The sequence below is a fragment of the Fonsecaea erecta genome, assembly GCF_001651985.1.
Source record: "Fonsecaea erecta strain CBS 125763 chromosome Unknown Scaff2, whole genome shotgun sequence".
Classification (NCBI taxonomy): domain Eukaryota; kingdom Fungi; phylum Ascomycota; class Eurotiomycetes; order Chaetothyriales; family Herpotrichiellaceae; genus Fonsecaea; species Fonsecaea erecta.
This window is the reverse complement of record NW_017387245.1, coordinates 1,102,088-1,125,768: the sequence shown is the minus strand read 5'-3', so window position 1 is coordinate 1,125,768 and position 23,681 is coordinate 1,102,088. Positions and strand designations below refer to the sequence as shown.

At 54.5% G+C, this 23,681-nt stretch overlaps 12 protein-coding genes across 12 annotated transcripts; 4 read left to right on the top strand and 8 right to left on the bottom strand.

Moving 5' to 3' along the window:
• Positions 1-1,050: 1,050 nt before the first annotated feature.
• Positions 1,051-1,809, top strand: AYL99_02168 (hypothetical protein; the record flags this gene model as incomplete). Its single annotated transcript, XM_018833684.1, has 1 exon — positions 1,051-1,809. One exon carries the CDS (start codon positions 1,051-1,053, stop codon positions 1,807-1,809), a length of 759 nt encoding a protein of 252 aa, XP_018696308.1.
• Positions 1,810-1,852: 43 nt separating this feature from the next.
• Positions 1,853-2,770, bottom strand: AYL99_02167 (tRNA-intron endonuclease; the record flags this gene model as incomplete). The annotated part of the gene is made up of 1 exon (XM_018833683.1): positions 1,853-2,770. One exon carries the CDS (start codon positions 2,768-2,770, stop codon positions 1,853-1,855), a length of 918 nt encoding a protein of 305 aa, XP_018696307.1.
• Positions 2,771-3,410: 640 nt separating this feature from the next.
• On the top strand, positions 3,411-3,760 carry AYL99_02166 (hypothetical protein; the record flags this gene model as incomplete). The annotated part of the gene is made up of 2 exons (XM_018833682.1): positions 3,411-3,468; positions 3,525-3,760. The coding sequence occupies 2 exons, from the start codon at positions 3,411-3,413 to the stop codon at positions 3,758-3,760; spliced, it is 294 nt and encodes a 97-aa protein (XP_018696306.1).
• Positions 3,761-3,781: 21 nt separating this feature from the next.
• Positions 3,782-5,100, bottom strand: AYL99_02165 (hypothetical protein; the record flags this gene model as incomplete). The annotated part of the gene is made up of 2 exons (XM_018833681.1): positions 3,782-4,509; positions 4,632-5,100. 2 exons carry the CDS (start codon positions 5,098-5,100, stop codon positions 3,782-3,784), a joined length of 1,197 nt encoding a protein of 398 aa, XP_018696305.1.
• A 280-nt stretch (positions 5,101-5,380) lies between these two features.
• On the top strand, positions 5,381-5,878 carry AYL99_02164 (DNA-directed RNA polymerase II subunit H; the record flags this gene model as incomplete). The annotated part of the gene is made up of 2 exons (XM_018833680.1): positions 5,381-5,706; positions 5,773-5,878. 2 exons carry the CDS (start codon positions 5,381-5,383, stop codon positions 5,876-5,878), a joined length of 432 nt encoding a protein of 143 aa, XP_018696304.1.
• A 138-nt stretch (positions 5,879-6,016) lies between these two features.
• On the bottom strand, positions 6,017-7,157 carry AYL99_02163 (hypothetical protein; the record flags this gene model as incomplete). Its single annotated transcript, XM_018833679.1, has 2 exons — positions 6,017-6,953; positions 7,114-7,157. The coding sequence occupies 2 exons, from the start codon at positions 7,155-7,157 to the stop codon at positions 6,017-6,019; spliced, it is 981 nt and encodes a 326-aa protein (XP_018696303.1).
• Positions 7,158-7,553: 396 nt separating this feature from the next.
• On the bottom strand, positions 7,554-11,689 carry AYL99_02162 (hypothetical protein; the record flags this gene model as incomplete). The annotated part of the gene is made up of 6 exons (XM_018833678.1): positions 7,554-8,452; positions 8,509-8,643; positions 8,703-10,137; positions 10,197-10,629; positions 10,687-11,306; positions 11,372-11,689. The coding sequence occupies 6 exons, from the start codon at positions 11,687-11,689 to the stop codon at positions 7,554-7,556; spliced, it is 3,840 nt and encodes a 1,279-aa protein (XP_018696302.1).
• Positions 11,690-12,697: 1,008 nt separating this feature from the next.
• Positions 12,698-13,234, top strand: AYL99_02161 (hypothetical protein; the record flags this gene model as incomplete). Its single annotated transcript, XM_018833677.1, has 1 exon — positions 12,698-13,234. One exon carries the CDS (start codon positions 12,698-12,700, stop codon positions 13,232-13,234), a length of 537 nt encoding a protein of 178 aa, XP_018696301.1.
• Positions 13,235-13,482: 248 nt separating this feature from the next.
• Positions 13,483-14,232, bottom strand: AYL99_02160 (hypothetical protein; the record flags this gene model as incomplete). The annotated part of the gene is made up of 2 exons (XM_018833676.1): positions 13,483-13,911; positions 14,053-14,232. 2 exons carry the CDS (start codon positions 14,230-14,232, stop codon positions 13,483-13,485), a joined length of 609 nt encoding a protein of 202 aa, XP_018696300.1.
• Positions 14,233-15,656: 1,424 nt separating this feature from the next.
• AYL99_02159 (aldehyde dehydrogenase) lies at positions 15,657-17,218 on the bottom strand (the record flags this gene model as incomplete). Its single annotated transcript, XM_018833675.1, has 2 exons — positions 15,657-16,981; positions 17,053-17,218. 2 exons carry the CDS (start codon positions 17,216-17,218, stop codon positions 15,657-15,659), a joined length of 1,491 nt encoding a protein of 496 aa, XP_018696299.1.
• A 2,590-nt stretch (positions 17,219-19,808) lies between these two features.
• On the bottom strand, positions 19,809-22,037 carry AYL99_02158 (hypothetical protein; the record flags this gene model as incomplete). The annotated part of the gene is made up of 3 exons (XM_018833674.1): positions 19,809-21,386; positions 21,470-21,916; positions 21,981-22,037. The coding sequence occupies 3 exons, from the start codon at positions 22,035-22,037 to the stop codon at positions 19,809-19,811; spliced, it is 2,082 nt and encodes a 693-aa protein (XP_018696298.1).
• A 1,004-nt stretch (positions 22,038-23,041) lies between these two features.
• Positions 23,042-23,676, bottom strand: AYL99_02157 (hypothetical protein; the record flags this gene model as incomplete). Its single annotated transcript, XM_018833673.1, has 3 exons — positions 23,042-23,250; positions 23,305-23,550; positions 23,619-23,676. 3 exons carry the CDS (start codon positions 23,674-23,676, stop codon positions 23,042-23,044), a joined length of 513 nt encoding a protein of 170 aa, XP_018696297.1.
• Between the last annotated feature and the right edge of the window lie 5 nt (positions 23,677-23,681).

Genomic DNA, 23,681 nt, shown 5'->3' with positions numbered 1-23,681 from the left:
TGCTTCCCTCTCCACTTCTTTTTGTCGTTCCAGCACGTTGTCATGAAAGTGCCCGGGTGCAGACGTCAAGCGTGCATCACAAAAAGAAAAGCAGTAGGGATATCACGCTCGGCGAGCAGTGGCATGGATATCAAAGGGGTGGAGCAGTGCTATTGCAGACTATAGCGCCCATCGTCCATCATCGGCATCTGGGAACATGGCCTTCTGCCCCATCAGGAGTCAAACTTCACGACTTACCAAAGGGCGGTGGCACTTTCGAACCATGGACTGCGAGAAGTTCGCATAATCCAAAGAGGGAGCCGGGGAATGGACGGGGTCTAGCATCCGATTGGTGTGACGGAGGGACTGAGTCCTCCTCCCCTCCTCCCGAAAAAGCTGCAACGAGGACCGAGTCAACATCTTCCGTGTCTGTCCGTGTAGTGTGCTTGTTTCATTTTGTAGATGTGGTTGGGGATCCGACCAATGGCTCCGGCAGCGGGAGCCGCAGGTTTGATGCCCTCCGTCCAAGAGTCTTCCCCCTTTGGCCCCTTGTGGTTGTGCAAGATATAATCGACGATGCAAGCGTCAGCCGACAGACTAAAATCTGGCTGCCCTTGCGCTTCGGACACGAAGTCGCGGCGGCGGGATTAACGGTGAGGCTAACAGTCCGGCATCGATACAGAGGGATGTGTAAGAGGTGTGGGCACCGTGGGCTGTACGTAACGCGGTAACGTAACGTGTACCGGTATTACCTCATACAGAGTGTGTGCCTGTAACAAAGGCTAGCCAGTGCAGACCAATAGTTGATGTATGCGGAGTGGTCGGGGCTTTGCACTGCCTCGCTGCTAAAACTAATTCAACTAATATCGCTGCAACATTGCTTCGGTGTGTACCTCGTATTCCCTAGTTGATGCGGCTCAACAGCCGAGCACAAACCACAACCCTCAACCACAAGCACTCTCTGCCCTGGTGCCGTAGCGTGTCAGCCTGACGAGTCGGCCCGCGAGTTTTCCTGTCCTTTTCTTGCGGCAACCCTTGTTGTCCTGCCTTTGCTGCCCAACCAACCAAGTCATGGCGCAGCCCATAAACGCCCACCCCGCGCACGCGCTGCTCTCTCGCGCACACTCCCCCGACGCGGCCTCGCGGATTTTCACCGAGAAAGTCAAGAACAAGCCCCTGCTGTTGCAGCCCACGGCGGCTGCCGACCGGGATCGACGCGCCCTCCGTCGCCGCGTCCGTCTCCGCAAAACGGAATACTACCTGCGCAAACGCAGGCCCAAGCCGCTGAGCGCCAAGGAGAAGAGGGAGCGGGGACTGGTCAAACTGCGCAAAGAGGAGGTCAAGTATGAGATCTACCAGGGTTTGCACGAGTTGTGGAAGGGATACATGCTCGAGATCCTCGGGTACGTCAAGGACGGCGAGATCGTGCCCAGCAGTCTGGCGAGAGTGGTCACGGCCCAAAGCCACGGCTCTCTTCTGGCCAGTGCGGACTTTCATGGCGCAGAACTCGAGGTGGTCGGGTGCTCGGACCCCGGCAAGGTTGGCATCAGAGGGATCGTGGTGAGAGATACAAAGTACACATTTGTGGTGGTGACGGCGAAGGATGAAGTCAAGACGCTACCGAAAAAGAATTCAGTGTTTCGGTACGAGATACCCTTGCCAGAGGATTTCGAGGCCAACGATGGCCCTCATCAACAGCACGACGAAGACGAAGAAGGGCCCCAGGCGACGAGACGACTGGTGTTCGAACTGCACGGGAACCAGTTCGAGTATCGACCAGCCGAGAGAGCAAACCGGAAGTTCAAGTGGAAAGCCACGGATTACTTGTGAAGATCTAACGAGCAATATCTGTCACTTATTGCGCTGGACCGCGTTACATTGCTGCCCACTCAACGCTAAAGGTCCTGACATCTCCCTTCGGACTGGCTCCGCCCAACAGGAAGCCTTTCTTTACGCCAGTACCCAGTCTCCCCCCAGCAACAATGTCCATGAGATCAATCTCTTCATCCCACTCAGCACCCACAGCGAGGAAGTGGGAGTGGAATCGGAGAGGGTCGCCGGGATAAACAGTGTATTGGCACCCGAATCGAAGGCCCGGGGTCATGAAGAAGCCTCCGTCGTGGAGATGCCTGTAAAGAGGGTAAGACGACGGAAGATTCTCTACTGTCAACCCAGGCGATGCCGGAGGAGTTGGAAGAAGCAGTCGAGATGTGGCTGGAGTAACAAAATAGCTGTTCGACGTGGCAGAAGCAGTCGACACTCTGACCGGAGGGTCGTCTTGGAAGAGCGCCTCACTCTCCGGGGCGGGAGCTTCAGCATCTTGCACCGTCTCGTTGTCGTCAAGGCCGACCTGTCCGGGATCAGATGATGGGGTCGAAACTTTGGCATTTTTGCCCAAAGCTCGTCTCCGGGACTGCTGCTTCTCCTGATCCTTGGCGTGCTTGACTTGCTTAGACTGCTTCTCTATCTTTGCCAGATAGTCAGCGCGTCGAGCTAGGTCTCTCGACTGAACGGCTTGGTCGTGAACTCGAGCTTCGTCAACCACGACGCCGACCCCTCGCTCCACTAGTAACTGAGCTTCCTCGGGCATGATCTCAATGGGCACCCCGAGAAACAGATTTTGAGACGGACTCAAGGGTAGCGTGCCAATGGTTATACCACATATATTATGCTCCCTGCGGAGGTAGGTCGCAATTTTAACGTCGAAGAGCAGATATCGGCCCCCAATTAAGGAGATGGGCACCGGGAGATTAGGGCTGTAGTCGAAACCCAGATCCGCTGGAGAGTCCATGGTGAAATATTAAGATCTGCAACAACCCAAGGACATTGAGATTGTCAGCCAAACAGTCCACACTTCACTTTGGTAGAGATTCTGGTGAACGGGGTGAAAAAGCAAGCGATCATATTTCAACAACGATTTTATTTCGCTTCAATCACATAGCCTCCGGAGAAGCTTTCTCAGTGGATTGACAGATTATAAAAAGTGTTCTAATCATGCAAGGATTGGGTGAACAGTGATGGAGGGTATTCAATAACTCACGCAACAGCTTAACCGAAAAATACCACCAAAGTACCGATCGTAGTGCTCGTTAACCGTGGAATCGTGCGGGAAGAACGAATGGAGGGCTTGAAGACCGGCCTTCAAGCGGAATAGGATAGACTACATGATTTGATGGAGTTGTGTGAAGGACGAGGAGGGAAGAGAGAGTGTGAAGAAAAGGAGTTCGACACGTTGGGCTTTGCCGCGAAAATTTATTTCTCCCGTCTGACTGGATTTGGGTGGTGGGCTATCACCCGAAATCTCCCCGTCAGACGAGGGCATTTAATCGTGCCCAGTCATCCGTTATCCCGGTGCCTCCCTGCATTGTTTCTTCCCTGCATCTCTCACCGCATTGAACCCTCGTTCGGTCGGATTAGACGGATCTGCGATCATGGGTGTCCTCGTGCTGCTGTCGTTGCTCTTCTTTGTTCCGTTTCTCTTCTTTCTAGGTACGTGTTGAACTGACTGACCGTCTGCTTCTGCGTACGACTCGTGCTGATCAAAGGGCATGTGCAAACAGCGTTTCTTGCTCTCTCGTCGTGCCTGGGCGAACGGTTCCGTGCACGGGTGTCCGGCTTCACCGTCAATCCTCGCCATGGCTCCTACGACCGCACCTATTTTCGAACCATGACAAACCCGGGTCCTTCATCCTCGGAGCATATCGAGTTGGAGACCATGCTCAATGCGCAGGGACTGTACCCTGATAATCACGACGACGACGACGACGACGACGACGTGTGAAGCTTGTCTATGGGACAGTTTTCAGAACTCCAAGTCCGCCTTCTTCCCCTTTTGCTCCTCTCCCGCAGCCTGTTGGGCACCCATGTCCCCCTCGACGGGCGGGAGATTGAACGGCTTGATGGTGAACTTTCGCCGACTCAACGTGAAAGTCCAATCGTTTTCCGACGTGCCAACCCCGCTCCCGCGATCGTGGAGCATCGGGAGACGGTGTACTTGCAACAAGCCCTGAGGGGGTTCCTCCGTGGTACTAGAGAGACCACGAGAAGGGGTTGTAGCGTCTCCCTCTGCCGAGTGTGGGAACGGGGACAGTTCGAGAACGCCATCGTGAAGCAGCTCGATCCACCGCACCAGCCCCGTCGACCGCGGGTACAGTGACAGTGGCAGCGACGTGATTGCCGTCAGCCGACCCGGGTGTGCCGCGAACAGCGCACGAAGACCGTGCAGGAACTGGAGGACATTCTCCGGGTGACTAGACCAAGGAGGATACAGCGCTGGGGAAAGCAGTGATGGAATGACGACACGATGAACGGTGTCCGGGGCGGAGTTCACCATCGAGGCACTCAGCCGGTCGAGAATAGTTGCGAAGGGTGGACGCTTGGGGTTCGTGTCCAACGGAAAGAAATCCAATTTGGATGAGGCTGGATGAACGAGGCGCTTCGTGAGGTCGAAGGTATGGCAAAATGTGGTTGGTGGTCCTGGGACTGATACTCCGTCGGGACCAGGCTGACTTGTAGTTGATGTCAGACGTTCTGTGAGGAAAAGAAAGAGAAAGCGTTAGTGTTTATGCGAAAAGAGGCGGCCAAAAAAGAAAGAATAGCATTTTGAATTCTAGCTAGGCTGCTGCTACAAGGGACTGAACATGCCCACCCACCTCTTGCACCGAATTGTCCCAGGCTCTCGTATCTCCAGGCGATCTTCATCTTCTCCGTCTCGGCGACGGGTGTTGTGGACTCTCCTCTCTTTTCGCTCTCGCCCACGGCCACCACGCCCGGCAGTTCACGCCCCCACTGCTCCGGCAGCGCCACGACGTGGACGTGGTGGCCCTGGAGCAGGCCCTCGGCGGCGTAGAACCGGAGCAGGGCGCCCGCGTAGTCGGTCGTGCCGCTCTCTTCGATCAGGATGGTGCTGCCGAGCGCGAGGCCCGAGTGTCCGGCCAGCAGGGCGTCTAGGCTGGCGGTGCCCGTCGAGGTGGTCGGTCTGCCGTCGACGGGCGAAGGACGCACGCCGGGCAGCTGGATTACTTGGGGTTTGCTGTAGTTTGGCACAGCAGCAGCAGCAGCAGCAGGGCCGTCAGACCGGGTCGAGCCCGAGAGGCCTACATTGCGCTTGCGGAAGGACATCGAAACGAAGACCTGCACGTCGAGGGTTGAACTGGTTCCAACGTTGAAAGGTGCGGGACAGAAATTAATTGATATTGCGCTGAAATGCCGCAAAGACCCCCGTACGTGATCCACCGTACCCTGATAATTCCCAAGCGCAACAAGTTAATGAATTTGTTGCGGGCAGATTTCATCCTCCTCTCTGCGCCCACCACACACACACACACACACACCCCTACTGACTTTCCTGACCGGTCTCGTCTCTCCCTCACCTCAACGAAGACTCTGTCTATCAGCAACAATGTCGGAGAATATCCTCTTCGAGAACAGCTTCAAGATCACCGACCTCAACGACACCAAATATGACCGGGTCTCGCGCATCAAGGCCTACAGCGAGGGCGAGCAGGAGGTGCTGCTGACCCTCGACGTCAACACCGAACTGTACCCGCTCAACGTCGACGACCGCATGACCGTGGCGCTGGCGCTGTCGCTGAACCTGGACGGCAGCAAGGACGACGGCAAGGGCTGGAGGGAGATCGGACGAGGGGAACAGACCCTGGCTGACGAGTTCGACTATGTCTGCCACGGCAAGATTTACCGGTTCGAGGAGGGCAGCGGTGACAACATGTAAGCTTTGCGCAGGCGCATTCAGGGCTGTGTGATTGTCTGTCTCTCGACTAATCTTCTGTGAAGCAAACTGTACGTCTCCTTCGGCGGCCTGCTGCTCTACATGGACGGCCCGTACGCGCTGCTGAACGCGCTGAGAATCGACTACGTGTACCTGTTGATGAAGAAATGAGCTCGTGGACTACCCTGCGACGTCTGCTTTGGCATATCTCGAGAGAAACAACCAAAAAGTCTATTTAGCGAGGGCGTTGGTTTGGTGGACAGACAGGGAGGAGGCGGTGGCGGTGCTGGTAATGGACCTGACTGCTACTCAGGGCGTGGGAAACTCCAACCGTCGATGGAGTCGGGCGACGATTTCAATGTAGTCGGGCTCGTTCTCGGGCGTCAGGAATCCGTGGCGGACGAGAAACTCCAAGAGCAGGTGGGCGCAGTTCGGCTTGAATCTGCCCTCGGCCATGGCATGCCGGATCTCGGGGACGGTCAAGAGCTGGAAATCGATGGCCTCGTCGTCGCCGGGCTTGGGGATCACGTCGGCCGGCATCTTCAGGTCGTAGATGTACTGGCACTCGGGCTGGCAGAGCCCCGTCTCTCCCCCCGCACGGGCGTCGCGGACGTGGAAATATGTCAGCGTCCCGCACGCCCGGGCTGCCGACCGCACCAGGTCGGCCGGCAACGAGGCCTCCTCCTCGCACTCGCGCACCAGGCAATCGAACGGCTTCTCCCCCGTGCTCAGCCCGCCCGCGACCGTGTTGTCCATCATGCCCGGGTACGTCTGCTTGGTCAGCGCCCGGCGCGGCGCCCAGATCTTCATCTCCCCCGGGGCCGTCTCGACGTAGCCGGTCATGTGCACGCCGTAGGTGACGACGCCGAACAGCGGCGTCGCCGACCGCTCCATGTTCAGCACCAGCCGCCGCTGCGGTCCGTAGATGGGGTACCGCTCGGCGCGCCAGCCATCCAGCACGCCGAACACGCGCCGCTCGCGCACCTCCTGCAGGTACGTCGCCAGGATCGCGCTGCGCGTGTCGACATCCTCGACGGGGACGGGGCGGCCCCGGTCGTCGCGCGGCTGGAACACCAGCCGTCGAGTGTCTCGGTCCAGTCGCCAGTGCTGCGTGAGAGGCATGCGCTCCGCCACCGACGCCGTCATGTAGCCCAGACACGCCGTGCAGCCGTCGAGGTAGAAATGATAGTATCCATTCACCACCGCCTTGAACTTGTCCCGGTCCGAGTCCGAGTCGTAAGGAAAGCTTTTCAGTCAGTCAGTCAGTCAGTCAGTTGGGTTGGTGTGCACCAGCGAGCAAGCCCCTTTTCTGTGGGGTGGAGGGGTTCGTGCGACACTGGTACGCAGGTAGACTCATGGGCATCATAACACACAAACCGGGACGCGGAGTGGTAGGACGTACTTACTTGTCGCATTCATTGACCAGGTCCAGGTTCGACAGGAGGGCCATACTGAACCACCCAGATGATAGCACCCGGCTGCTGCAAGAGATATAGATGTTATTTGGAGAAAGAATGGAGTTGGTTATAGACGAGGTGACTGGTTGGTTTTGTATAATACATATTGTGTACACTACGGCGGCGTCGGCGGTCGACTCTCCGGCACCGGCCATGTCTATCCGCCCACTTGGCGCTCGATATTATCTGATCGAACTTCCCAGGTAATTTACGGAGTACAGGTACTTATACCTACTCGAACTAAGTGTCGGGTCATCTCTCTCTCTCTCTCTCACACACACACACTTACGTATATGTATATGTAGGTAGGTGCTTTCCCGCTTCTGGAGCCATGGGTTACTCTATTCTCCCACGTAGATATAGCCTTCTTATTCCCAGTCACTACCTCCCTACCTCAAGTCACCTTCCACCATCATCGTCCAAAGAAATCCCTTCTTCTGCATCAACTCCTCAAACGCCCCAGACTCGATCACCGCGCCTTTGTCCACCACGATGATCTTGTCTGCGGACTTCATCGTCTCCACCTGGTGCGAGATGTTGACCATGGTCCGACCTCGAGCGTGATCATTTCCTTCCTTCCCGTTGCCTAACGAGCCACCACCACCAGCAACCTTGTCCAACGCGTTTCTTACCAGCTCCGCATTCTCGACGTCCAATGCGCTCGTAGCTTCGTCCAGGAGCAGGCTCTGTGGGTCGCGCAGGAGAGCCCTGGCTAAAGCAATGCGTTGTCTCTGGCCGCCGCTGAAAGCTCGCCCGTGTGGTCCGCACTCGGTGTCGTAGCCACTCGGTAAGGAGATGATGAAGTCGTGAATATTGGCGGTCCGGCAAACAGCTTCGAGTTGTTGATCGGTTACAGTCTCATCGTCTTTGACACCCAAGAGTAGATTGTGTCGTAACGTGCCCTGATAGAGGGTGGTCTCCTGTGACACGAACCCGAGCATCGAGCGGTAGGTGTGGACATCGAGCGAACGGATGTCAGTACCATTGATGAAGATTTCACCAGCGGTGACGTCGTAAAAGCGTTCGAGGAGCGCAATGATGGTCGACTTGCCACAGCCGCTGGGTCCCGTTATACATACCTTTTCTCCAGGTCGAATCTTCAAGTTGAGATCATGGAGGACTGTCACATCGGGTCGAGCTGGGTAGCGGAAAACGACGTTCTTAAACTCGATGGCGAAGTCTGTGGAAGGCAGTGTGCGCGGGTCGATGCCTGGCTGGAAGTTGATGGCTGGTCTTTTCTGCTTCATGTAAAACATACGGTTCATCGCGGCTTGAGATTTCGTAATGCCTGCAGGAAGCATCACATGTCAGCAGAAGTTTCAAGTCAGTTTGCAGGATACTCACTTGCGGTGTATCCTATACAGTACCCAGCAGATTGCCCTCCAAAAATGACGGCACCATAGACCAAGAAGTACGCCGAAACCCCCAGGTCGCCATACGAGACAAGCCTTCCGCCGTACCAAAACACTAAGGACATGGCTTCGCTCCAACTGTCAGCCAGACGCTTCAAGTGATGAGGCAGGGTGCTGATCACTTACCTAGCAAATCGGAGGAGTCCGCGAGAGAGAAAAAGAGCATGGACAACATGGTCCGTCTCAAAGAGCTCACAGCGGCGGTCTTCAATCTGGCCGAATACCGCTCAATAACCTTGGACTCCATTGTCAGGGATGCAACGGTCCGAATCGCTCCAACCGCCTCGGAGCTGAAGCGGGCACTCTCCATGAAGAACTTCGCCGCCCGCTCCTCTGATTCCCGGTCGATCCTCATGCGCAAGTAGCCGGCCAGGAGAAGCAACGGCACGCAACAAAAAACCCCCACCAAGGCCAGCTTCCAGTAGACGGCCAGTGCCAGGATGGCGTTGGAGATCAAATCGACAACAAAGAGGACAAGCAGTCCAAGGTTCAAGCCGATCATCAAGTCCATTTCGTCGCCGTCAAGTCCCAGCAATGCGGTCAAGCCTCCGGACGAATTTCCGCCCTCCTCAAAGAAGGTAATGTCTTGAACGAGCAAGCCTCTCAAGTACTCCACGCGGTATTTCAGAGAACTTTGGGCGCCCGCTATCGCAAACAAAAACCAAGTGACGGCGAACGTGATCAAATGCGCCAACCCCAGCATGAAGAACATAAGCGCCCAGAAGTCGGCCCGGGAGAGCAGCTTCGAACCCTGATATTGAAAGATGGTGACAAGTCTGGAGAAAAGAAAGGCTTGGATGGGTATGAGAGCACCGGCGGCAGCGCCCCCCATTAGACCACCCACGAATATAGGTATGATCCTTTTTTGGTCGGAGAGTATCATGAGCAGGCATTTGATCAGAGAAAAGCGGCGACTGACGGATGTTGCCTCAATGGTAGCTCCCACCGCGGCTTGTCTTGTTTGAGGGCCCTTCGCGGAGCCCGATCTCTGGGTCGCGGCTGTAGCTTTTTTGACTCTCTCCTGTATTGCCTCGTTCAACGCCCTAGTATTCTCCTTACCCCTGATCAAGCTCTTTGCGCGGAGAAGATGAGCATATGGCCCGTCTGCAGCTGCAAGAGAGGCATGATTCCCTTGCTCTCTGACGTGGCCGTCCTCCATAACGACGATATTGTCCGCATGCTCGATCGTGGACAACTGGTGCGTGATCATCACCGTTGTTCTGCCCTGAGCAGCTCTTGCCAGTGCTTGTTGTACAACCCTCTGAGAGTCCCGATCTAGGCTGCTGGTGGCCTCGTCCAGTAAAAGGATTTTTGGTTTCGAAATGATGCTTCTGGCGATTGCAATCCTTTGCTTTTGGCCACCACTCAGGAGATCAGAATGTTCGCCGACTTTGGTGTTGTACCCTTCGGGGAGTGCTTGTATGAACTCGTGTGCGTCTGCCGTGATGCAAGCCTCGATGACCAATCGACGCTGGTCTCTTTCGTCCAGTCCGTTGACATGTGTCTCACCCAATCCATTCAGAACATTTCCGTAGATGGTATCGTTGAACAGCATGGGCTCCTGGATACATGACATTGAATCAGCCTTGACCCATCCGTTGCGAGGACCCCCTGATTTACCTGTTGCACCAACCCAATCTGCCCTCTCAACCAATCGAGGCTGAGCTCTTGTATATTTGTGCCATCCAGATAAATCGAGCCTTCATTAGGATCATACCACCGCTCCAAGAGCCCCACGACGGTACTCTTGCCACATCCACTGTGACCGACAATTGCAGTCAGCTTGTTGGCAGGAATTTCTATGCTCAAGTCGTTCAGAACGCGAATGGTTCGTCTTGTCGGGTAGGAGAACGAGACGTTTCTCAGACTCAACTGCCCGGTGATTGTCTCGGGTATGATCTGGCGAGACTGACCTGTTCCCGCATCTCCGAAGGAAGATTCGTCCAATACCTTCAGAACCTGCTGCGCCGCTGCTGCAGCCTTGATGAAATTTGGTAGAGAAGGAGCAACTAGTCCCATCGACGAACTCCCTATAACAATAGCCATCAACACCCTATGTTCAGGTCAGTTCTCACCTGCATCACACACAATGTTGAGAATTAAGACTAACGTTATAAGAGCGCCTCCGTTCTCTATCTCATCACGGTTGAGCAGTCGTACTCCGTAGTATAGCGCCAGTGCGTAGCCGCTGTGCACCGCAAACCACATATTCCCGAAGATTGAAGCCTCGATTGGTCCTCTCTTGATGCCAAAGATCTTGTTTCTCTCGATGACTTGCTTGTATTGTGCCGTGACCTTGTCTGCCGCACCAAGGGCCGTGATGGTGAGAACACTGCTCAGCCATTCTTCAACCATACCGGATGCTTTCACGTAAGTCGTACGCATTTGCGCCTCGATTCTTGCATCCAGAAGCGAGAGAAGTCCAGTTGTCAGCACCATGTATGGAACGATCGCGGCAATCACAAGTGTCAGTCTCCAAGATTTGATGAATGCAATGGCAAAGGCTGTGACCAACATTGAGATCGATTGAAAGGCTGTGGCAACCTTTTCAGCAAGTCCGACCTCAATCAGATTGGTGTCTGTCGACAAACTCGAGCCTATAGAACCCGCCGTGTGGTGATCAAAGTAAGAGATGGGTCGATGTAGAACGGTCTGGAGATACCGGAGACGGATCCTGCGAGTTATACGAGAAGCAGAGATGGAATGCATGACAGTGCCACAGTAGCCCATCTTCATAGCGGTTGTCAGGAAACCAACGGTAGGGACAGAAGCTTCAGCTGAAAGGGAAAACGTACCGCAAACTTTCCGACAAAAAGATACACCAACCAGAGCGTATTCTGGTTGACCTTGTGCCGAAAGTCGGCAGGCTGGATTCCACCTGTCCCCCAGCCGTTGAAGTCTTGGACAAAGTCTCCAAGAATGATTGTCATCAAGGGCAATGCTGAGCCTGCCGCCGCAGCTGCAGCTGCACCGCATATTCGCAAGACGATGTCAACAGAGTTGGCATAGGTTAGGAGACGCCAGTAGGCTTTCCATGCTGACAGCTCAGTCTTCAAGGTCTCATGGCTATCTTCGACAGGTTCGGGAACCTCAATTTTCTCGTCGCCATTCATGTTTTAGTCAGTTGACGTGCTGTTTAGTTTCCATCTTGATGCTTGTAGCGCTCGTTGAGCTTCGCTTTTCGAGTGTCAGGAATTCTGGGTGCTAAGTCCCCGCTGGAGAGAGGAGGAAGAGATTTGGTGCCGTCCACTATTTGTATCACACCCATTTTTGACTCAACCCCAGGCAGCACAGTTAAACAGTTGCAGTGATCACACATGGAGCAGCTGTGAGTCGAGCCTCTCACGAGACTTGGAGGTGGTATGATTGTCTACCTCAATCAGGCCATTGGGGGAAGCCCAGAGCCAAGCCAACATGGGGCGCAGTTGGCATCGCATACGAGGTCTCGGTCAGGGCTCGACGAAGACAATGGCCTGCTTGGCCCTGCTGCCAACGCTTGGGTTGACTGATTCTCAGCGAATGGGACAAAGGAGAAGGTTAGTGATTGTACGTGCGGGCTTGGAGACACGCGATGCATGAGAGAATTCGAGGGCCGAACTGTATTGAGTCGATTACAAGTGAACAGATTGGAGAGAGCATTGTAGGCAGGAATGACCCCAGAAAGCGGAAGAGACAATGATGAGAATGAAGATAACGGGCGATAGATGTATCTAGGAAGAGGTAGAATCAAGTAGAAGTTCAGCGAGTTACATCCAGTGTGCGAGCGACATGATGCCACGAACGAAGCTGGTTTTGAGGTTGGCTTGGGCTGACCACTGGACAGCTGCCAATGAATTTGCCGTAGTGTGTGAAACAGGGCGTCGACGAGGTGGTTGCGTGCATCACGGTGAGACGCAGGATTCTTTGTTATGTACATACAGTATATAAAAGTCCCGCAGGCTCTCGGCTTGGCAGCGTTTTCCCCCATCAACACCATCCAACTGCTGCTCACTTCTTCTTCCTCAGATCTTTCCTCTGTTCAGCCTCTGCTTCGCTTAAGAATAGCCCTTGTTCTACTCGCTACCTACCGCGCTGCAACCATGTTTGGAGTATTCATTCCCACCCGTCCCATCATAACCGAGATGGCGACCGTCTCACCCAACCAGTTTGCCGTCTCCTTCCCAGCCTCACCACCGTTCCACAACGTCGGCGTCTTCCTGCACCCCAATAATCTTCTCCCACCAGGTACGGCTGCTGGAGTCTACATGCAACTGCCGGGGGAGCAGGGATTCAAGTTCCTGGGGGCCATCGGCAACGAGAAGCCCTCAGCCTTGTTCCGCGTCAACCTGCCGGACGCCATTGCCAACAACCCGTCTGCCGGGCAGATCAATCTCGGTATCTCCGTGGAGCCAGCAGACAACATCCAAGCACAGATGCTGCAGCTTCAACAGCAGTCACCGTCGGCGTCGAATTCCACTGCTGTGGCAAAGAGACCCCCCGATACGAGGGTGTTGGCCCAGCGAATCATCAGGAACGCCTTCAATTTCTTGGCCAGCTTTGCCGGCAACACGGCCAACGGGATCGAAGTTGTGCCGCTGAAGAGCTTTCAAGATTGGTGGACCAAGTTCGAAAGACGGGTACAGAACGATCCAGGGTTTTTGGAGAGAGACGGATTTTAGAGGATGAGGTCCTTCCAGAATCGGAACCGCGACTACGGACGTCCACAGAACGACAAGGTCCAGATCAATCTTGCCAATTTTACATTCGGACTGTTTGAGAACTTGACCGTGTAACGCCTCGCTCTGAGAGATAGCAGGCCAGAAGCTACCTGATGTATGTTTGAGGAGCTCTACCCGCGCCGCTTGAAAATACCAACACCGACACCGCCACAATCTAGAGATTTACAGACAGCAGGGGGCCCACTGCTTCACCACTGCATCGACAGGATCTCATCCTTGCTCCAGTACTTGCGCATGTTCTCCGCGCCCAACATTCTCACCTCGTCATCCAGGTGTGCCCACAACACTTCCCCAAATGAATCCATGATTTCCTTCAACTCCGGCAATCTCAGCTCCTTCTCGCCGCTCCGACACGCGTCCAGATACTGCTCCAACTTCTCCAGCCCTACGTGGATCTGCTCGTGTTGGGTGATGAGGTGATCATGCGGCCCGAAGGCCGGCATGCGTTCTGCCAGTTCCGGAAAGACGTGTTGTTCTTCGATCGTGTGGTGGATTGTCAGAGCGTGGCAGAGGTGCAGGCCCTGGGAAATGAAGCCGCGGAGAGACATGCCGGCCGGTCGAGACCCGGACGTGCAGGTCTTGTACAGCATATTCCAGGTGTAGCGGAAATGGTTGTGCTGGCGAAGGTGGTGTTAGTGCAAGTCCTCGAAGAAGCCATTCAGAGCGAAAGGGGATTTCTCCTCAGACAATACCAAGACACAAGGACGGGCAAACGCAAAATTCAAGTCACAAAGACAGACAACGAGGGTTGCACATACATATGCTTCCATCACGTCAGCCATCCTGTTATAGATGCGAAAATCCTGGGCAGAGAGTTTCGGCAGCTCAGGCTCCGACGTGGTCTCGTCGGCATTGTTGTTCTTTGAAGAAGCATCTGTCGAAGGTGTCACTTTCTGCTCGGCCATGCAACTCTGGGGAAGAGGGTCTGACGAAGCCATGGTGCTGGGAACCGACGAGACCAGCCTTGCCTGGCCGATTCGTTGATGTCGCGGCTCTGCCAGAAAAGATGAAGTTCGAGATATCGTCGATGCCGGCGTCGATGTTGAGAGGGCCGGGGAATTCAGCGCGCTGCCTTGATTTCCGGTCTGATACAGCCTTGCCCCGGCAATCCAGGCGGGGACCTTTACCCTAAGGGCTTGGAAATTCGTCGTCGTCGCGGGAGTGACTCGCAATAGAGCGGGTGTCGATAGAGCGATGGCAATCGCCAGCATCAAGATCCCAATACCGAGGAGTGGCAGTGACGATCCCCAACGTCTCATACGCCTCGTCCTGTTCTGTCGTCGTGTTAAAAAAGCACGAGGAGACAAAGAAAGGGAAGAGAGACAAAAAGAGAGGAAGATAAATACCCACCCACTAGCCAGACACCGAGAATATATAAATGCCAGGATGTTGATCTACCTATCTAGGTATCTAGGTTCCCTGATACGTCGCTCACACGTCGTAATTATTATGATGTATGTACCGAGTACCTAACAAGCGGCACAAGATTCAATTATTACACCGAACCGAAAAACGCGGAAGTGTTTGTTCCAGGTTTGTCCCGAGCCCCCGAGTCTCCGAAGAAAGAAAGAAAAAATTATCAGGGCCTGCGGAACCAATCACCCGTCCCCCGTTGGGGAATTACGACGAGCCCGCGTCATGTGACTGCCCGGGCTCTCGGTCGAGATATCTATTACCCACCACCTATGTAACCTACATAGGGTAGTATGTGTGTAACTATGTGTGAACTTATGTACTTATGTATTTACTTGTACGAGATACACACACCGACTGAGTTATGGTATTATTTAGGCAGGAGTATAGATTGTCAATACCTGACTGATACAATGGTTCGACCGAGGGAGGGCAATAATGAGGCGTGAGACTAACAAAGCTAGAGAGAGTGGAGAGCGAGGAGAACAGGAATGGCTCAACATCATCATGATCACATCAAGACTGTGAGAGACTTGGGGCTGGCTTTCATGTTCATACTTCTTCATTATCCATTTTACATCCAGCGAGGACTGCTTACATACACATAGGTAGCTAGCTAGCTAGCCAGCAGAACTTTGCGAGATTTTAAACCCGGCAGCGCCAGCCCCGTGCACAGTAAAGTAGCCCTAAGCTGTGTGTGTGTATTTTGATAGAGTGTGGGAAAGACATGAAAGCCATGGGGGGTCCAGAATGAAGAAACCCGAAGCAAAAAAACCAGGACCATTTCTTTTTATCGGTTTGGACATTCTTTCAACTTCCATGCCTGCCTAACTTTGCGGGGTAAGATGTTGAGTGTTTCGTTCTCTCATGACTTCTCTTCCTTTTTTTGGGGGGTTGTTTGGCTTCTTTACATTTTTCTTCTCCTTGTCGGAGATACCTTGAAGCCTGTTTAACCGAAGAGAGCACCACCAAGTCGGACTCTGACGGACTTGACCTGGGTGTAGTTGGCCAGCGCATACTTGCCGAGCTCACGGCCAATACCGGACTCCTTGAAGCCGCCGAAGGGCACCTGGTAGCTGATCATGTTGTAGTTGTTGACCCAGACGGTGCCGGCCTTCAAGGCGTTGGCAACCCGGATAGCAGTGTTGAGGTTGGAGGTGTGCAGGGCAGCGGCGAGACCGTAGGTGGTCTCGTTGCCGAGTCGGATGACCTCCTCCTCGGTGTCGAACTTGCTGATGGAGCAGACGGGTCCAAAGATCTCTTCTTGCATGATCTTCATATCCTCAGAGACGTTGGAGAAGATGGTGGGTTGGATGAAGTAGCCCTCGGTACCGTGGCGCTCGCCACCGGTCTCAACCTTGGCACCGGCCTCCTTGCCAGACTGGATGTAGTTCATGATGCGGTCGAATTGGAGCTTGCTGACCTGAGGGCCCTGGAAGGTGTCGGCCTTGAATGGGTCGCCCACGACGTTCTTGGCGGTCCGCTCCTTGAAGGCCTGGATAAACTTGTCGTAGACGCCCGACTGGACGTAGATACGAGAGCCGGCACAGCAGCACTGGCCGTGGTTGAAGAAGATACCGAAGTTGACCCACGAGATGGCGTCCTCAATGTTGGCGTCGTTGAAGACGATGTTGGGGGACTTGCCACCGAGTTCGAGGGTGACCTTCTTCAAGTTGGACTTGGCGGCAGCTTGCAGGATGGTGCGGCCGACAACGGTCGAGCCAGTGAAAGCAACCTTGTCAATGTCCATGTGGGAGGCAATGGCCGCACCAGCGGTCTTGCCGAAACCAGAGAGGATGTTGACGACACCGGCGGGGATGCCAGCCTTCTCGCAGAGAGTGGCGGCAAACAAGCCAGAGAGAGGGGTCTGCTCAGCAGTCTTCAAGACGACAGTGTTACCGGTGGCCAAAGCAGGACCAATCTTCCAGGACCACATGAGAAGAGGGAAGTTCCATGGGATGATCTGGCCGCAGACACCCACAGCCTCGTGTCTCGTATAGTTGAATGTCTCTGGGTCTGTGTCGATGGTCTTGCCGTGGATCTTGTCTGCCCATCCACCGTAGTATCTCAAGCAGCCAGACGACAACTGGACGTCGACCTTGGCCATCGACAGGGCCTTGCCATTGTCCAAAGATTCAATCGCAGCGAGGGTATCCGAATACTCGTCGAAGAGGTCGGCGAGTTTGGACAGCATCTGACCTCGGACACTGGGGAGGGTCTGAGCCCAGACGCCATTGAACGCTTTGCGGGCGGCCTTGACGGCGATATCGACATCTGAAGAGAGCACAGTGTCAGTAAGCTGAACGACCACGACGCACACGCAGTGGGACCTGGGATAAACTCACCCTCGGGACCGGCCTCGTGGACGGCGATGATGGGCTTCTCGTTGGTGGGGTTGATAGTCTCGAAGGTCTTGCCCTCAACGCCCTTCACCCATTTGCCATCGATGTACAAGCCCAGGGGTTGCTCGTAGGTGATGCTGGGGGTCTCGATCTTTGCGGTCAAAGACATGGTGGGCAGAGTGATGTGAAATTCGGGTTGTACAGAACAAAAACTGGGATGGGTATCACAACGGAAGAGAAAAAGTCGCAGACTTTTCGTAATAGACAAGAAAGAAGAGAGGAGGAGCAGACCAGCACCGAGGGCGAGAAGAGTTCTTTATTTGAAATACTCATGCGCGGGGAAGTGCCAACGCCATCGAAAGCAACCCATATCCACTGCACAAAACTTCATCCATCCTTCGCTTTCCTATGGACCGAGCCAGTCAACACGAGAATGGGGTCCAGTGATCCACTGATCCAGAGGTCGAGCGGGCAGAATGCTACGAGGAGGACGCACGAATTCCGTCACTCAGGTTTGAGGGGCGATTGGCAGCCGCATCCAACTGCGGGGTTGAGAGGGTTGGTCAGACACCGGTGTGAGACGCTCAGTGGATCAAAGGAGATCAGAACAGCCAGACACGGAAGTCTCCAGGGTCAAGGAGGGCTTGATGCTCTGCAAGATGGAGTGAGGAGATTGGACGCACTGCGGATACTAGAGCTGTGGCAATGTCTCGAAAGAGGGGTATCGATTCGACTGGTTCTGGTTCTGGTCCTCGTCCTGACCCTCGTCCTCCTTGTCTATCCGATCGTTGACATGGCCCTTTCTGTGTGTGTCTGTCCGGTGAACCGTCTCTCGGGTTCTGGATGGTCCAAAGGATCACCGGACGAAGGTCGTGTGTCTGGGGTGAGATGCATTGGCGGCCTTGCTGGCCTGGATGTCCTAGTCAGATCTTGCTTTGCTCCGAGGCTAGTTCGAGTCGTTACCACGACTACTGATCGGAAAAGAGATGAGAAGGCCACATAGCTTCGGGATGACCACAGCTATGTGTGTACGTGGCTAGTCCGGCTCTCTGGAGAGGCCGAGACGGTTGAGCTGAGAAATGTGCCATATCAAAATTCACCGGATCAACAATGTCTAGATCGCGCCAGACGTCGGAGCAAGGAACGATCTGATGTGTGTAGGTACATCATGGCGGGAGGAGTCAAGAACAACACGACCATAGGCCTCTGGGTGGATCGAAAAAAGCTCTCTCCAGGCATCAGAGCTTCGGAGAAAGGGTATACGGACGAGATGCATGTTGCTGCGAGTCGGCTACATGGAGCAAACCCCTGGACATCTGTTTGTCTTTCCGTACGAGAACAGTGTTGGACGGAGAGATATTGCTCCGCCAAGTTATGTCCAGCAGCATCAAGATTGTTGACTGATTACCTATCTCCTCCTCTGTGAGCTCAAACGTGAGCATTGACACGACACACGAAAATGCAATTCTAGGATACGAAGAGCTGTGGTTGCTCGCGCGGCTCGCCTCCCCCTCGCCTTTCCCCCTTTGCGCTTTCCCCTCCCCCTCCGATCTAATTCCTTTTAGGGAATGCCGTAGAGAGGGAGAGAGATGGAGGGGCACGACAGGGCCCGTCTCCGTTGGCGCGGGGCTGGTGTGGCGTTCCCAGTACTCGTAGCAACCCATCATTTGTAAGTCATGGGGCCGGTAAGAGCTAGATGAGACCTGCTGGAGGCGAGGACGGAATACTTGCCAATCTGAGTCGACACGAGTTACGAGTGGTCTGTGTGTTCTGGATCGCCCCTCGCCCTTCATTTCCTGACCTGGATAGACTGCGCGCCCTCGGGATGTTTGCCAGATCACAAAATACCCCCTTTCAGCCGTAGGTACATGAATACAGTATGTACGATGGTACACCAAGGATGAGTATTCCGTTGCCATTATTGAAGCTCCTCGGGAAAAAGTCGTTTCCTGAATGGGCAATTTTATGCGCATCCTCTGCACGATTTTCGTTGTGATCGATCAGTCAGGAATCGAGCGATTAGTGAAGACCAGCCCCGAGGTTGGAAGGAGAGTGTAGACGTTCTTATTGTTCTGGGAAAGTTTCCGAAGCTTTTGTCTCGCTTTGCTTACGCAAACGACTAATCCTGTACGAGGTACGCGGTGATTGTCGTCGTGCTGTCTGGGGGTGAAAAGGGAGGGTCGGAAAGGAACAGACACTGCACGTCGGTGCTACAAGTCCCGACAGTAGCTGTGCCGAGGTCGCCCATCACGTGCAGGTGGAGAAATAATAATGCGTGCGTTATAATTTGTACTTCCGAAATTTTTGTCTGGCTGTCGTGGTCAAAAAGTTAGGAGGTTCTCTTGAGCCTGTGGGCGTCGCTTCACACTCACACTTGTTCAGTCGTGCCTTGCTCGGGATTTCGGGTCGTTCATCGTACTCGTGTGTGCAAACCACGATGCTACGGAGCGCTAAGCAATCGGAAGTGACACTTGAGGGAAGTAATTCTGCAGAGGACCTTCCACCCGGAGTTGGCGATGTGAGATTACACACTGGCAAGATATGCGAAGTCCCAGGTTCGATATGGGCAACCAACTTTTTTGCTTTTTTTGGGGGGTGTTTTTAATTCCGATGGCAATTCCATTGTGTGGAGAAGGAATAGCCGAAACAGATGGCTATCTAAAAACAGAAAGATATCCGACCACCAACAAAACGAAAGGATCACTTGGATACAAGATCAATCCTTGTTCTATTGTCTATCAACCACAAATATTTGATCGCTACCGAGAACAATGCCCGTTCACTACCACCTCAGTGGCCCCGTCCACCAACACACTGCGATTTCGTTCCTGCGTCGACGGCGCGACATCCATGGCGGGATTCCGGGTGAAGAAATTCACCGGCTTCAGTCCCACTACCATCTTCTCGCACGGCATCACCGGCCAGTCCTCGACCCGCGGGTTGTGAGTTGATCCAAAGGTGTGCCAAACGACAATGTCTTGGTTTTTGACGTCAGAGGCAGCATTGTCCGCCGCTGACACCTCTTGCTGCCCTTGCCGCTTCGCGATCCAGCTGGCAATCCCTTCGCCGCCGAGGGACTGCATGGTGTGGTCGCCCGCCGCGAACAGCTCTCCGTCGTGATATCTCGTCACCCAGACCGCGTGCGCGCCGAACTCGGATCTCTTCGCGTGGTACGACGATGGGTGCGCGAGGACGAGTTGGCTATAGCATGGGACGAGTTTATAACCGACGGGGCCGTCGGTAACGGGGTTCGTCACGCCCTCGTTGACCATCTTGAAAACGCGGTTGACCGTGTGGTCGAGATCTAGTCCACATTCTTTCTTCACCGTCTCGGCTCTGGTCGTGTATCCAATGCCGAACGGGTTGTGGGCGCTGGGGTCCTGGCTCTCCAGTGGCATGGCGTGTGACTCCTCGACGATCAGAGAATTCTTCCACCCCGCCACGGCAGGGTCGATCCGCAGACAGAACAGGTGCTGATGATACGGTGCCATGACGCCCGGGGCAACTGTCGTGCCGAATGGCACCTTGTCCCCCACGTTGATCGGCACGGTCGACACAATCCCTGTCGCCCGCACTTCATAGTGCAGCGACGCATCCTGGCCGAAGTAGAAGGCGAAGATGTACTCGTAGTTACTCACGGTGATGATGGTCTGCAACACCAAGACCCGCGAGCGGGTGACCACGGCGTTGCCGGTGCGGAAGTTGGTGTGTTTCCACAGAATCCCGTCGTCGATTTCATGACAGCACACCGCGTTGGGGAGCTTGATTGGATCTCCCGAGCTGGTGGCGTGCCAGCCGTCGAAGTACTTGATGTGGCCTAGACAGTCGCACCCCAGCTGCAGGTTGTTGGCGTTGCAGCCGGCGCCGTCATTGCCCAGATCAAAGGCGGCTTTACGGGCATACGGCATTCGCGGGTCGCCGTAGGGAACAAACATCTCGGAGAGCGAGAGGCGATAGAACAGTGAGTGACCGTCATACCGGACGTCGTGCAGAGTGAGTCCTTCCCTGTAGTTGAACCCGACGCGCAAACGCCACTTTTCCCAGCGGATGAGGTTGCCCTCGGTGGTGAATGAGGGACCCTCCGGTTGCAGGACGTGGTACGGCTTGGTGGACGTGCGGTGTTCCGGGACCAGGTCGGGGTGATACTCGATGTCCGCGTCGAAGATCTTCCTCCGGTCGTATGGTTTCGCGGTCATGCTGATGTCGTTGGACGTGCCATTGGGGAGATGGTAGATCTTCAAGACCCGCGCGTCGCCGGACATTTCCACACACAGATCCAGGGGGTACGCATAATGGTTGGCATCCGGGTGGCTGATCAGTTTCATGTAGAAGTAGCACTGGAAATGCACATTTCGCCGTCAGTGTTGCTTCTTCCGTGCCGGCCCGGTCAAGAAGGACGCTCGTTTGGGAACACACTCACCATGGTAATCTTTTGGCTCATATCGTTCATCCCATCTGTCGCATACGTCCAAGGTTCAATCTTGACCACGGCCCCCTCGGGAAGTTGCATTTCCTTGATCGCGGCCTGCACCCTGCTGTCCCCCAGACAGGCGGCCTCGGTCTTCTGCATGTCGTTGGCGTCGACGTGGGGATGCCGCCCGACCAACTGTTCCTTGTGCACGACCTCTCCCGTTTCCACATTGACCTTGAGTTCATAAAAGTGCGCACTGTCCCGCGGTTGACCCAAGAAGACCTGAACCGTGGCGAGGCGAGCGGGCCTCTGTGACGATGGCCCCGAGGAGACGACACCCTTGCCGTGCTCGTGCTCCAAGAAAGCCATCATTTCAGCCTTGGCCGGTTCCGCAAGGGTTATCACCCGAAAATATGCTTCGCCATCTGGGAACGCTGCTCGGACATGCTTCGCGGTCTGGAAAGGATCAATTCACGATCGAAAGACATACACACGATAACATAAAAATGAGCATGCTTACTTGAGAGATCTCCAGAGGAGTGAGAGGGTCCAAAGGGTGGGACGCCAGCACTGCCATTTTCCGCAGAGGCTCTCTCGTTGTACCTTTCCTGTATGCGAGCCAAACGGTTTGTATTCAGGGTCGAAGTCGGCACAGGAGATGATTACTGACGGGTAAAGTACAGGCAAACTGTTGCATGCTGGAAACAAACAAGAAGTGGAAGAAGATGTGGATCCTACGCCTTCTGACGAGACTTGAACTGCAAAGGGGATGTACAACGCAATCCGAAGTTATACCTCCAAAGGTTGGGTTGAGGCTCGTCGCCCGGGGCGTGTTGAAGCCTCGGAGGAATCCGCATGCCGTGAAATAACTTGGCCGAGCAGTGGACGGATATTCGCGATCCCCAGGGGTTTAGCGAGACTGGCCTAGGCATCTGATAGCATACTGCAGATACGCGCCAAACTATTGAGCAAGACAAAATAGGTCTCCACGAACGATATGAGAGGTGATCACAGAAGAAATCATGGATGAAAGGGAAATTGCTGCTACTTCTTCCTGGGGAGAGGCTGTTTCGACTGCAGAGGGGCAGGGAGGACTGAAGAGTCCGAGGTTGCTTCGACAGACGTTCAGTCAGAAGGGAGGACGTCAAAGCTCCATCCGGAAATTTCACCAAACTCAGGGACGAGCAGGTAGATCATCCCTCAATCATGTCGTACAGTGCAGTCATACACGTTCTGCACCTTGGTGTAGGAAGACAACACACAAGTCGATGCGCGTTCGCGTGAGAAAACCAGTGTTAAGCCAGGAAAGTCTTTTCATTGAGATGATCGGCCAAAGGGCGCGATGATTGAAAATTATGTCCAAGTCAGGACGCTTGTTGGAGCGAAACCCATGTCCTTCAACCGGCGCTGATGTACAGCCTTTCTTTCGTGTACAGGGAGGCGAGATTCGTCAGAGGAAGTCTGATAAGAGTGGCTCCATCCAGGCGTAGGCCACCAAAAGGGACTAGAAATCTTTTGTTGGTACATTTTTTTCGTCGCTCTTTCGTCGTGTTGTGTGTGCAAGGCGCCGCAGCGAGTTGTTTATTCCACGCCCGGTCCACTGTCGAATCCTTCGCTACCAGCGCCAAAGGAGCCAACCTTCAAGTTCTTGTCTTGCGCAACCATGATTGCGAGGATCTCGAGGATTTCTTTCGGCACGGTGTTATCGTAGATGCCGATCAGTGATTGCGGTTCGGGGTACACCTTGAGACCCTTGTAGAAGCAGAGCGCGGCGCCGATCGGGTCGGAGCCTGGAAGCAGAGTCAGTCATGCGGTAAGGGGCCACCGAGAATTGTTGTACAGACCGTCACCAGCCATAGCCTCGCCCTGGGCGATTTGTTGCATGAAGAACGCCTCCTTCTCTTCAATGTCTGTAGGGAAGCCCTCTTCAATGGCCTCCTGGACGGTTCGTTTGATCTCTTCCCGTTGCTGTTTCCCTTGAATCTCCGCCTCCTCTTTGGCTATCCGGGCTTGCCTGCGCGATTCCCGCTTCAGGGCTTTTCGGAACTCGGGGTCGTTTCTCCGCTTGTAATCGAAGTAGACGGCATATGCTGAAAAGCGTGTCAGTCGCCAAAAGGTACCGGTAACAAAGTCTTCTCTTCTGGATAGATCCACGCACCGACAAGCCCTGTGACCACTGTCCCGACAGATATTGACACGATCGTCGAGGTCTTCATGACGA